The sequence below is a fragment of the Chenopodium quinoa genome, unplaced genomic scaffold, assembly GCF_001683475.1.
Source record: "Chenopodium quinoa cultivar QQ74 unplaced genomic scaffold, ASM168347v1, whole genome shotgun sequence".
Classification (NCBI taxonomy): domain Eukaryota; kingdom Viridiplantae; phylum Streptophyta; class Magnoliopsida; order Caryophyllales; family Amaranthaceae; genus Chenopodium; species Chenopodium quinoa.
This window is the reverse complement of record NW_018745650.1, coordinates 5,346,978-5,360,447: the sequence shown is the minus strand read 5'-3', so window position 1 is coordinate 5,360,447 and position 13,470 is coordinate 5,346,978. Positions and strand designations below refer to the sequence as shown.

The 13,470-nt window shown below is 41.2% G+C and overlaps 1 protein-coding gene across 1 annotated transcript; it reads right to left on the bottom strand.

The window, feature by feature from the left end:
* Positions 1–336: 336 nt before the first annotated feature.
* Positions 337–2,835, bottom strand: LOC110717025 (nucleolar and coiled-body phosphoprotein 1-like). Its single transcript, XM_021895665.1, has 6 exons — positions 2,364–2,835; positions 1,629–1,694; positions 1,425–1,532; positions 1,195–1,325; positions 1,045–1,098; positions 337–927 (listed from the first exon to the last, which is right to left on the bottom strand). The coding sequence occupies exons 1-6, from the start codon at positions 2,833–2,835 to the stop codon at positions 337–339; spliced, it is 1,422 nt and encodes a 473-aa protein (XP_021751357.1).
* Positions 2,836–13,470: the final 10,635 nt, after the last annotated feature.

Sequence of the window (13,470 nt, the reverse complement as noted above, 5' to 3'; positions counted from 1 at the left end):
ATAACAGTCGGTTGCGACACCCACTAAGATGTCTTCTATACTTAGCAACATACAAATGGCAAAATTTGAAGAAAAAAGGAAGAACGCTAGCAAGAACAGTCGGTATGGTAAACAAACGGCTATTGAAGACATTCTATACTTGGAAAAAAAATTTGGCAATCTTAAATAGCAAAATAAAGATTGATGGACAAGACGACAGAACAGTGCTCACATTCATTTATAAACAGCCGGCCAAGAAGAGCGGCAAAATATTCATAGACCCCGACCCCTTGGTCGGGTAAAAACATACAAGAACAAACGGCACACAAGCCGGAGAAGAGTTGAAAAAAAAACAGCTTAAACATTGGAGAGAGGGGTTTCATTAACAGCGGCCGCCTGATCGGCTTCAACATTGGGCGCTTGCTCCTCTGGCACACTCCCTTGTTGTGGCTCATTAGCAGGCGCCTGCTCTTGATTGGCGTCCGCCTCCTTTTCGTCGCCTTCTCCCTGGTCCTCATCCCCAGAAGTGGAGTCGGCCTCCTTATCCTCCGCCTTCTCCTCATCCTCCGCCTTCTCTTCCTCCTCATCGACCGCCTGCTGCATAATTTTGATATTATATTCACCAGTGCAGGCGGCGAATTTGGACTCCCATTGCTCATAGTCTGAGTCTGGGAAGAGGGTTGTCCAAGTCATCTTCATAATGGCAGCAGAGTCCTCCATCATATCCTGGACTAGGGCTATCTTCTCGGACTCAGCCTTAGCGCTGAGTTGCTTGGTCAGGGCCGCCTCCTGGTTCGCCAGGTGCTCTTTGAGCTTCTTGTTCAATTTGCGCAGTTCTTTGGCCGCATGGTTTGCATGCTTCAGCGGCTGCAATTGGGCTTGGAGGTCCTTCACAGCCTTCTCCAACTCCAGGTTCTTCTTCTTGGCCGCCTCTAAATGATTCTTGACCTACAAGGTGGCAGACGCCTGATAATACAGAATGTCGGTGGTCAATATTTCATTTTGGGCAATCTAGAACATTTCCTTGTCACAATCAGATGCGGCCATGGCCTTCATAACTTTTACCTTATTGGTCTTTTCATGGATGGGTTTGCGGAGACCATACACTCGGAGCATGGCCTGCAAGACACAAAAACAGGCGTCAGAAGTGATCTTAAAAACAGGCGGCAAGGAACGCCACTTATCCTACAAAACGAAATATTAAATCAAGTTTACCTCAGAAAGAAGAGCCAGGATTGACTCTAGGTCAAGGGTGTCGACTCCCCTGACAGATTCCCTCTCCTCAAGGGGAATGGCCTTGAGCATGGACTTGGCCATTTGAACCAGGTCCGGCTCGTAGGGGGCGCCTGCAATAACAAAGACAATTAAAATGGCAGATGAGAATGAGGGGCGACAGGTAGCTTGATTTGAGGAAACTTGAAGTTGAAAGAAAACGAGTTCAATACCTCTTGGAGGTCGATTGTCCATATGGACGTTTGTTTGCTTTGCCCCACTTTGGGGGGTTCGTACCTGCTTATCAGCAGGTTGCTTCCTGGAAGAACCAGGCGTACTCCCTGCAACAAACAACCAAGTAAAAAAAAAAAAAGGATATCAAAAGCTCACCTTGGACGCCTCCTTTGAAGGCAAGTCAGAGGAAGGCCGCTTCTGGCCAAGAATGGCGGCGCGTAGAAGAGCGACTGCTTTCTTAGAGGCAGTAATCTTCTCCATAGCTTTATCTACAAGCAGTGCATCACAGAGTTAGAAAAATATTTAGGAAAATTAAGGAATGCAAAGACACGAACAGTAGTGGGCCGACTACCTCTAGCCGTTCGTTCACTAAGGCAACAGGCGGCCAAAAAGTATTCATCATACAACCATTTGAACTTTGGTAGACAGTTATGAGGAATAAGCTCTCGGACCCTTGTAGTAGGGTTGGCCCTGATGTCCACCTTGAAGAGCCCTCGGTCTAGGATCTCCTCTTTTGCTTCACGAGGAACAGGCGGCAGGTCGGAGCCACCTGCTAAGTAAGGTGGATCCCGGTTCCAACTATTGTATTTTTTTTCAAGGCCTTGTTGGGGCCGAAGACAATGAAGAAGGTGTTCCTCCAATCCTTCCATTTGCTCTCCTTACCCCTGGTCATTAAATAGCCCTTGTGGCTGCAAATTTGATACCATCCGGTACCGCTTGTTTTAGGGGTCCGGCTAAGGTAATTCATGTGGGCGAATGCTTCAAAACTTGGTTCCACCCGATACATTTAACAGCCGGCCACATACCTCAAAATGTTAAACAGGAGTTTGGGGCAAGCTGCTAGAGCCCAATCTGGTATCCCTCCAGGATCCGTTCCACGGCCGGATGCAGGGGGAATCTAAGTCCAGCTTTAATGGCCACCTCATAGCAGCCGAAACACTCGTCCTGGTAGCTGGACTCTTCAGGCCAGACTACCGTGTCCTCAGGGTCCGGGACAGAGAGCATGTAGCCATACCCCATTACATGGTCGGCCCTGAATGCTCTAAGTCTCTCGGCCATGGCTTTCCGCTTGCCCTTTGGGACATGGCAATAGTAAGGGGTGTTCAATTCCCTATGAGAAGCAGAAGGCTCTGCCCAGCCGTCCCCCTTTTCAATAGCATGAGATGCTCTTGCCTCATGAAGAAGAGAATGCCTCTTTTCTGAATCTGGAGAATGCCGGCTGGATGAGCTAGACTCAGAGTCGCTTGAACTCCCGGAAGAGGCCGACTCCTCTTTCTTAGAAAGGACCGGCTCTTGTCCGGACATATCAATAAGGACAGGAGTGGCCGCCTGAACCTCCTCGGATTCTCCCAAAACTGAATCACTTGGAGTGCTTGGGGTACCAGGCGGACGGTCCGAGAGCTCACTCATCGGAGCGTAGAAGGAAGAGCCGTTTGAATTTGTATATCTGGTCGTCCTCTTTGTTCTGGCCATAGTGTCCTGCACAGACACGTAGATAGTCGGACTTGGAGTACAGGGCAAAGTTTAGTCCAGAAAGAGGCAAGCGGCACTCCTAGTCCTAAATTCAGCCGTCCCGGTGACCGACTAATCACTAACCTAGGTCGTGCTGGGTGCTTTTGGGATACCTTATTTTGAAAAGAAAAAGAAAAGAAATGAAAAAGTGAAAGAGCAAAACAGATGGTTACCTGAAGTATGTTTTCAGAGAAAGGAGATGAAAGTCTTAAGCAGCCGCTCACCACAAATAGTCAGCTAGCGTAAACAGTCGGTTGATTATCAGTCGTCCAGAAGTCTCAGAGCACAAGTTCAGGGTTCCGAGTTCTCTTGCAAAGTTCACAAATGTGAACAAGACTTTGGTCAAATGCCCTTATATAGGGTTATCCAAGAATTTGAAGGGTCACATCCTAAATTCAAAAATAAGGGGAAAAAATTAGACAGCCTACCACAGGCCGACACCTGTCACAGGCCGTTGCCTGGTTACGAGCCGACACCTATCACAGGCATCACGTGACGAGCCACGTGACCCCTGTGAGGGGCAAATGTTTATGGGATTTTTCCCTGCCACGTGGTCCAATCAGCACCTGCCACATGTCAGCCACGCGGACTGATCAGGGACTGCCACGTGTCATGCTCCAGGAGGTCCAACATGGACCAACCAAGCCACGCCACGTGGCACATAGGTTGCCAACCTGGAAAACGTCCAACAAGGCCCGAATCCCAAGGCAAGCCCAATCAGTCCTAGGTTTACCATTTAACCTATTATTAGGCATGTACTTCGAGGCTATAAATACAAGTAATTACCCTCCATTAAACGGGAGAATTAACTCATTCAGAGATTACCCCACGTGCATACTAATTGCCAGACCTTACTTAGCATTAATTGCACTCTTACCAAGGTTGCCCACGACAACTAGTCTGATCACTCCTCTCTTCGGAGGAACCAGATCACCCTTACTTTCCGCACCTTTTACTCCTAAAACACGTTCTAACTTGATCGTCGGAGGCGGAGATCCCACCAACCGGAGTTTCCGTTGTTTTGCAGGTACAAGCGCACGGATCTAGTCTCGGAATTTTAACTCTCCCGCAGGACATAAAAAAACCCCGAAACATAGCCCATAGTACTACTCTCTTGCGGCTGGGTCTAGAGATAAAGGGAACATCAAAGCATAAAGCTTAGGATCGACTCCCTTTAAAGCCATGGTGCCAGTAAAACTCATTAGATGATTTTTTGGATTATTGGTCACTTTAAACATTGGTAAGTCTGTGGCTACAAACTATTCAGGTAAAGTTAGTCCTATAGGAGGAGCAAACTTTTCTGCGTCAAAGTACTTGTTCCCCATAGTGGAACAAAGAACAAGCTTCTCCAACATCTTTTCTCGTTCGGCTAAAGCAACCATTTTTTGTTTCATAGCTAGAGCCTGGGCCTCTTTCTTTTTGGCCTTTTCAGCTTTCTTAATCCTTCTTTGTTCAGCTTCTTGAGCCTTTTCTTCCCTCTTGCGAATAATCTCTTCTTGGAGTTGTTCGATGGTTGACATTGTTGGACTAGGATGAGTTGACAAGGGAAGATGGTTTGAAAGGGATGGATTATTGGATGGTAAACGTAGAATGCGAGGGCCCGGGTGTCTTCGTTCCCAAGCTTGGTAACCAGCCCTAAAGGAAATACGAGAAATTAAGAAAACTGACACGCTTGCTTTAGGGGGAAAAAAAAAGAAGAAGAAGAAAGAAAAAACGCAAGATTACATTCAAAGGGATACCATCGCCTTTCAATAATTCACAAATAATGATATTGTTTGGATGAGCCATTCGTTCACGAGGAATCAAAATGGTCTCGAAGCAGAAGGCACAAGCAAGACTCAGGGTTGCGCGCCGCTGGCGCGCGCAACTTTTGACCTTGCGCTGGACGTGGTTGCGCAATTCAATGAGTTGTGCGCGCCACCTATTTCGTGTATATTTTTTTTACGAATGATTTTTTTATTATCATTATTTTTGAATATTTTTTTTCATGGTATTCCTTGAACGTGACTTAAAACTACAAATGGACAACTTCGTAGTTGGGAACCTAAGCTAGGACTCTAAAAAAGAAGACTTTTAGGAAGAGGGATCCCACTAACAAGGTTCTACTTAAAGCACCAAGCTAGTACATTCCTTAGCCTACCCAAGTTAATTCACCCATGTCAAAGGACATGAATGAGCTAATCCAAGTGGAGTCTTCCTAAAAGGGGTTAGGCTATCCTATACACATCACATATAATCATGCAATCACATAAGCATTCGAGAGGAACCGTCAAAGCACATAATGTCATTCTAAAGTCAAGGCTTGGGTGTCCAAAGGTACCATATCTTAAGAAGCGATGCACAGATCATCAATCACTCAACTTGTTGACCCATGACATAGTTCTCCCAACATTTTTTTGGCTATATGGGTAGGATGATTGTTATTGATTTCGGGGTAGAAGCCTAGTGTTGGCGACCTCTAATTGTAGACACCTAATTGTGTCTCCCCAAAAACCAAACCCACTGATGAGTACCTTTCACGTCTTAGATTATCGAGTTAGGTGAAGAGTTGAAGAGTCTCGTGAACTTCCCTTTATCCTTGACCATTTCTAACCTTTCCTAAAATTTTGTAAATCAAAATCATTTATTTCGTGTCTTAAAACCCAAAAGAATTCATTTCGTATCTTTCAAAATCATTCGTTTCGTGTCCTCTTTAAGAAAACGTCCAAACAGTCTATTTTGGTCCATTTTCTGGATCCAATAATTATGAAGTTGGATGGGTTTGAAAAGAGCTTTCCAACGATATATTATAAGCCCAAATCCGAGTTATAACGAAGAAGTTATGGCCAAAATACTAAACCGAGCCCAAACCGAGCCTTATCTACGACCCAATGACCGTGTGGAGGGTCCAAATACCTTAACCTCATTCCCAAAAAAATTAGAATTTATTATGAGCTTCTAGAATCCTATAGAAGGTTCTAATTTATCTAGTTTTTGAAAAGATAAAGACTTAAGAATTTTACACCGGATAAAACAAGAATTTTACACTGGATAAAACACTTGTTTTTTTTAAGGATTTTAATTCTGATAAAATTAGAATACGTACGGAAATTCTATTAACCCAATTTGATTGGAAGTCGGATCCCGTACGGATTCATTCTTCCAAAAACCATCACTGAGCGATAGAACCATCGCGCTGCGATAAGCATGTCGTGCCGCGATAAAGCTGTCGCGCCGCGATAAAGCTGCCGCGCCGCGACAAAACCTGTTTTACTCCGAGTCGAATTCTAACTCATTTTTCTGAACTTCGACCCTCTTTTTCCTTATAAATAGAGGTCGTTTTTCCCCGTTTTCAAATATCAATAAGCTTGATCACCAACAATAATCATCTAATCCTCTCTCTCTCTAAGCTAAAAGCTTATTCTCTCTCTCTCTCTCTCTCTCTCTCTCTCTCTCTCTCTCTCTCTCTCTCTCTCTCTCTTTCTCTCTCTTTCTTCTTAGTTGTAGCCTACATCCCAACAACTTCTTGATATCATACACCATAACTCCTTCACGCGCTTTGAATACTCCAAGCCAATCTTGAAGTTGCCTTCGACCTCGACGTGAAAAGTTGATAGTTCTTAGGGTTTGGTCCCAAATCTATATTTCAATTATTATTTGATTTATTTGGTTGGTTTGATTTAATCTTTCTTGAAGTTACTAACGAGCGTATTGTTTTGATAGAAAGAGATACGAGGCATCAAAGTGAGTAATTCAATTACATAATTATTCTTTTGATTCCTAGAATTCATGCTTAGTATATTTATAATTCCTAGTATCATGTTTAGGGTGTTAACTAATATTTCTAATATCATGTTTCTAGTATCATGTTTGGGTTAAAGCTTTGATCTTTTTTAGTGACATGCTAGAATTTCTTATTAATCCGTTTAGTATCTCATGCCTAGGTTCTTGCTAATCATGTTTTGATGAGATTATGATTATATTGATTATGATGATGATGATTGTTATGTCAATTAGTTATACATTGCTTGATTACTCATGATTGATTGTTATTGCTTGATCACGCCCCTTTCTGCAGGTTTAAACGGAATTTGTACTTGAAATCACGCTTAATAAGATAATTAATAATTTGCTTTAGGGTTAATATGATTTTAATTCAAGTGATCGCCAATAATAGATTTATTTGTGCATTAATAATCAACCAACGTAGATTAAACAGGTTTAGGGTTAACTTGTTGTATGTATGTTGATCAGGAAGCGGACATGAATATCATAAGAATTAAGTAGAGGCCGATTTAGGGCGGGTTTAATCTCTTTTAGGTTGGATTCGTACCATCATCCCCGAATATCCAGTCATGGTTCCGAACCACTATGGAGTTAGCGATCACCGTGATCGTGAATGGGGGTGTAACCTTCACACCCGTGAACTGTTTACAAGTTCCTAAAACTTGTTGGCGACTCTTTTTTCTCTAGCTTCCTTCCCATTGGACGCCACCATGCTTAAATTCATGATCACAATGGGGCTCAAAGTTGGTGCTTGAAATATTCCCTACACTAATCAATGAGCCAATCCCCATTCTTTGAAGTGTGCTATGATTATGCATGATGCAATGTTTCTTGTTTGGCTTTTACTTTTGTGAAAAAGGAAGAAATTATGCGTTCAAGTCTCGCTCTCTAACTAGAGATTATCCAAGCTAGCCTTCGTTACAACTCATAGGCAATCTGAGATGGAAACCTTGAACCATAACTAAAAGCTAATCTTGTAACCTCTAAGTCCCCAGTGGAATCGCCACTGTGAGGAGGGTAGCCCGTCGTTAGGGATCCCACTTCCTCTATGCCCATTGATGAGTGACATTTATGTTACCCTTAGGGGTAGTGTATTGGTCTCTTTTCTCCTGTTTTTCTTAGGTTTTTCTACCTCTTTTCTCCTCTTATGGCTTCCTTTTTTTTGTGGATGAAAAGTATGCTCATTTGCGCTTGTTTTGATAATCTTTATGCATTATTTTATCATCCCCATGCTCTCGTGATCTTTGCTATCTTTTGCAGGTTCCATGGCGGTCCTAAGCACGGTAGGAGGCCCCTTGGCCAAGTATGGAGGCATGGACAAAGACAAGAGGAGCAAAAGGGAAGGAGAGGAAGCAAGAAGAGGAAGTTCAAGAGGAGGTGTGACCACACCTCTAAGAGGTTCGGTCGAACCAAGGTGTGGTCAAACTTTTGAAAAGTTCGACCGAACCTCCAAGGCAGTTTCAACCAAGTTTTCAGCATTTTTGCAGGAGGGGTCGAACCTCAAAAGTTCGACCAAACAAGGATCAGGTAGGTTCGACCGAACCTACCCTGAGTTCGACCGAACCTACCCTGAGTCCGACCGAACCTACCCAGAGTTCGATCGGACCTTTTCCCGTTTCAGCTGACTTTTTGCGGAGCTTCCTAAGAAATTTTGTAAGGGGTATAAATAGATTTTTTTTGCTCATTAAAAAAAAGGAGGATTTTCAGTTTAGAATAGATTTTAGGTTAGTTTTAGGTTTTAGAGAGAGAAACTCTCAAAATTTTAGAGAGAGAAAGTGAGGAGCACAATGGTTTTCATGGATTTTGGATAATCAAATGAGGAATTTGAAGATCTCCATCTTATATCAATGAGCATTTCTTACTTTCTCTTCTCTTTATGCTTTATTTAGTTGCTTTCATTATGCTTGAGTAGTTTCCCTTCTACTAGGTGTTGAGTGAAGCTTTGTAACGATTAATTGAGTTATTTGAGATAAATTTGATGATAATTGTGTGATTAAATTGATTGAATTGATGTTGGCATGTTGTTTGTTTTAGATTGGATTGATCTCCCATGATAGCAAACTTAATTGCATATTGGTTCTTGTTTGACAAGGGATTGTGAATTAGAATTGATATATTTGATTGCATTTTGGGTAAATTTCTTCTATGCACCTAGTCAATGAGGGATCTAGGCTAGGAATTTGAGAGATTACTTTTGAGTGTAGTTAATTTTCATTTTAATTCTTTCTTTGCATGATTGATTATCAAATGGATTCTCATTAGCTTATTAATTGTTCTAAGTGGATCTTTTCCCCTAGTAGACTTTATCATACCCTGTTCTTTATATGTGTTTTAGTGTAGTTGTAGTGTCCTTTATCCGTAAATCGACTTCGACATAGCTTAGGCATTAGATTAAGAACAATCTAGCATTACCGTTCCTTGTGGTTCGACTCCGAACTTACCACTAGACTTGTTTAGGGGTTAGTTTTAGGATTTATAAATTTATTTGATTGAGTGTGGAATGTGCGACCGTTCTAACGCCTGTCACCCATGGCCCTTTAAAAGCCTAGGACTTTACACTTTTGAAGGTCTATCAGGATTTGAATTCCTAACTATGAGCAAACTAGGGATATTGTTGAAAGCATGTATAATGGTGAATTTAGAGCATTATCAATTGATGATGCTTGGGATTTTTATGTATGGTTTGCTAGGGATGTTTATAATAGGGGTAATCGTGTTTCTGATATTGATGTGCAATGTGTCGATTCTTCTACTGTTAGCATGAATTCCCATGATTTGTCACATGATCTCATTGGTGAACCTAGAACAAATGATTTCAACTCTATTTCCCCTATTGTTCATGATGATGAAGTGCATTCCAATGTTGATGAGCATGGTGTGTTTCAATATTCTTCATTATTTAGCATGCCTTCTTGTGATGTACCTTTTTCTCCCAATAACGAATCTTATATGCTTGATTGTGCCCCCTCTCCCCGTGATGATGATTATACTCATCCTTCTAAAGTTGATGCTTACAATCTTGGTTGTGATCCTTCTCCCCTTGTTAACCCTCAATTTTCTTCATCCTGTGAGTGTCCGATTGATTATTTACAATCCCTTATTAGGTGTGTTGAGCTTGATTCTACTTTTGGGCCAAGTAAGGAGTTGTTTTTAAATTCTATGAGAAGTCAATTGGAGATGATGAATAGGAGTGAAGAGCGTATTGAGGAGGTAATAAGGAGAAAGGAAGAGCTAGAAAGCCAATTGTCATCTTTGTTGCATGATCTTGAATCTTTCAAATCCCATGTGTGTATTGAAGATGATGATGATGATGTTTTTGTGCAATCAAAAGATTGTGAGGAAGACAACAATGAGCTTTTGAGTGAAGGAAAGAGAGTTGAGAGTGAATTAAATGATGATTTTATGAATCAAAACCCTCTTTCTTACTTTGACCAAGTGCATGTTTGTGATTCCTCTATTCATGAGTATTTGGACTCATTTGAGATTATGTCCCATTTATTTTGTGAGGTTCAAATGAAAAATAATGACATTTTGAGTGAGTTCATTGAGAATGCTTCATGGGAAAGAGATGAATTTGAGATGAATTTGCATCCATTCATGCATGGTTTTGAGATCTTAGGCTTTCAGATTTCTAAGGGAAATGTTGTTTATCGTCGTGATAGGGAATTGGAAGATGAGGTTGTTTCTCTTGGAGAGTGGTTGTTTGAGGGAGATGTAGATCATGAGTGTTCTTCTTTTGAGAATTCAATGATTAATTTTCATTCCCTTATTAGTGATGAGAGGCAAGGTGGTGAAAATGAGATCATTTGTGAGACCATTTCTCCTATTCCCCCACGTCATCATATTTCATTTTCAAGAAAATTTGATCATGTTCCCTCCTATCCCATGTCACTCCCTTCTTTTCTCAAAGAGCCTATTGGGGACCCTCTTTCTATTTGTGATCTTCAAGCTCCCCACTCATCGATTATTGAGGAAAAGGGTGATTTTGCCACCAAAAAACATTTTAAGGAGAGTTTGCCTTCCTTTTCTTTTTCTTCTTCTTCTTCTTTTGTTGAATTTTCTTTTGATTCTTCTTATTCTTTTTCTTGGCATCTCTCTCCTCATTTGCGTGCACTATCCTTGTTGCACGTTATCTTCCCGTCATTTGCCTACCTTCTTTCTTATGAAATGTGTAGTAGTGCATTTGATAAGCTCTTACGATCCTTGCAATATTATTTACTAGAGCGGTCAAGCTTGGACCTTAAGCAAGCCTTTCTCGGGAAGTAACCCGTGTTTATTGCTTTCATTTTTTTTATTATTTTTAGAATAGTTTTTGCCTCATGGAAATGTTTGTGTGCTTGGTGCTAGGTACATAACTTAATATACTCTTATGCATTGGTTTGGATCAAGAATCAAGGAAGTTTGACTCCACTTTTGCTAGCGCATGGAAAACAAGATTCAATTTTAGAGGTAGTCGGCTTCAAGAAGGTTTAATTGGGTCATTTTCGGGTACTATACCCACCTAATATCCGGTAATATCCTTCCTTGCTCTTCCTCTAATGATTTGTGACTTGTTGGACATATGTTGGTTGGTTGGATGACTTTCTTTCTTTTCTCCTCCCATGGATTCTTTGGTTTAAAGTTTGAGCATGTTGACTCATTCAAGCTTGGGGGAGGGTATTCTATCATGTTTGGTGGAATTTTGATTCATATATGCCATGCACATTTGTATATGCATTTCCATTTTCTTTATTTTGAAAATTCCAAAAAGATTTTGTTTCTATCAAGGAAAATTTGCATTGTGTTTTGTTTTGTTCTTACTTTTGACATAATACGCTTGGACTTGTATTCTTGAATGTCTTTATTCCTAAATTTTAAAGGTATGCACGGTTTGAGAATGTGTTAGGTTGACTCTAGGATATGATATGCTAAGGTAGTTGTTAAGAACTTTGAGACCATGAAGCCCTAGTTCACTTGCTTGTGGTAAGATGGAGTTGCTCTCTATGGTGGATATGAAATCAAGAGTTAGTTATTGCTATCCCTAGTGAGGTAAATTGTTCAAGCCTTCATCATACTTTGTTGAGTGGCATATTTGGATCCTTGGTTATTGCATTCTCGTATCTAGAACTTGACTTTTAGGTCCCAAGATCGCGACCGTGCCACTTTAGGGGATGACAAAGGAATTTCTCTTTTTATAGGATAGATTTTCTATTTTTGAGTTTAGTTTATATTTGCCCCTATTGCTAGCCCTTTTGAGCCATATACCTTCTTTTCTCTAGCCACAATACAAGCCTTGAAGCCTTGGTTTCACTTTCTACCTTTAGTTTTGTGAAGCAATTTAGTTTTCGAGCTTGTTTTATTGTTTATGGTGCAAGTTTAGAATTATGAGTTTATTTGCAAAGCAAGTATGTGTTGTATATAAGTTTGTGCATAAAAGCAAATGCATTTTGAGAAAAAGTCGTCCAAAGTTAAAGAGGCAAGGACTTTTAAAAAAAAAAAAATGTCGAAAAAAAAGGGGTAAAAGAAGAATGAAAAGCACATAATGATTTTGCTATAGTTGTTTTTTTTCCCTATTTTTGTTAGTTTGTTTTAAATAAGCTTGGGGGAAATTTATTTTATGAGCATAGTTGGTACTTTTGTTTTGGATTCGTTTGGATCTTGTGGAAAAAGTTCCACCCGAGCTTCACATGTAGGTTTACCACCAATTTCAAAAGTTTTCCACACCTTTACTCTCCTAGCCTGTGTATTACAACCTTGAAAGTCCTTTTGATCCTAGAGGGTTAAGTCATTTAGTGGTGGCGAGAAATAGGAATCAAGCCTATAGAGCGAGTTTGCATAGCCAAGATGTTGGGTAACCTTCTCATGTTTTGAATTTCTTACTTATTTTCCGGTTCCTTCGTGGAATCATGAGAAGCTAACTTGAAAGTGGATTTGAAACCTGTAGAGAGGACGTGGTTTGATTGGTTGGAACAAAAGGTGGAATGTGTTTGGGGGTTTTCTATGTGTCCTTCGGGAGAGTTACAATTTCCTAGCAGACTTCCTTCTTACGCCTGTACCTGCTCCTAGCAGACTTCCTTCTTACGCCTGTACCTGCACAAGTAACGGAGACTCCGGATGGGGGTGGGAGTTCCGCCTCCGAAGATTTAGTTAGTATCTTTTCGAAGTGGAATAAGAGCAATAAAAGCTTCTCGGTTCGAGAGCGTTTCAGTAGGTTTGGGCTTTGTTTGGTTTTTGGTGTGATTGCAATTAATGTGTCCTCCCCATAAATGAGGTCTACCCTTACTATTTATAGTAAGGGAGAACTATACCTCAATTAGGGTACAAGGGACACGTGTCGCAAAGGGATTGGGCCTTTGCAGACCGTTGAAAGATTGACACGTGTCAAGCCGTTATTGGGCCACGTGTCTTAGGATATTTTCACCCTAAACATCTGCCCCTCACAGGTGAGATGTGGAAAACTCACGTGTCACCTGTGACAGACGTAGGGTGCATGGGGTAAGTGACGGTTCGTCTGCTTCCCCTCTTTTTTTTTTTTTTTTTTTTTTTTTTTTTTTTTTTTTTTTGAATTTCAAATTTTCGCGCAGAAGGTGACTGTTCGCCTTCTGCCTCTTTCTATAAGTAGGGTGGCTACCTCTTTCCTCCGCACTTTATTCTCTTCAAAATTTTTTAAAAATTTCCTGAGAAGAAGCTCTGATACCGGCTGCTTCTTTCAAGACTTTCGAGCATCCGGTTTTCGCAAGAACTTGACATCTGCCTTCCGGCTGAGTGCGGATTTAGTAAGGTACCGTC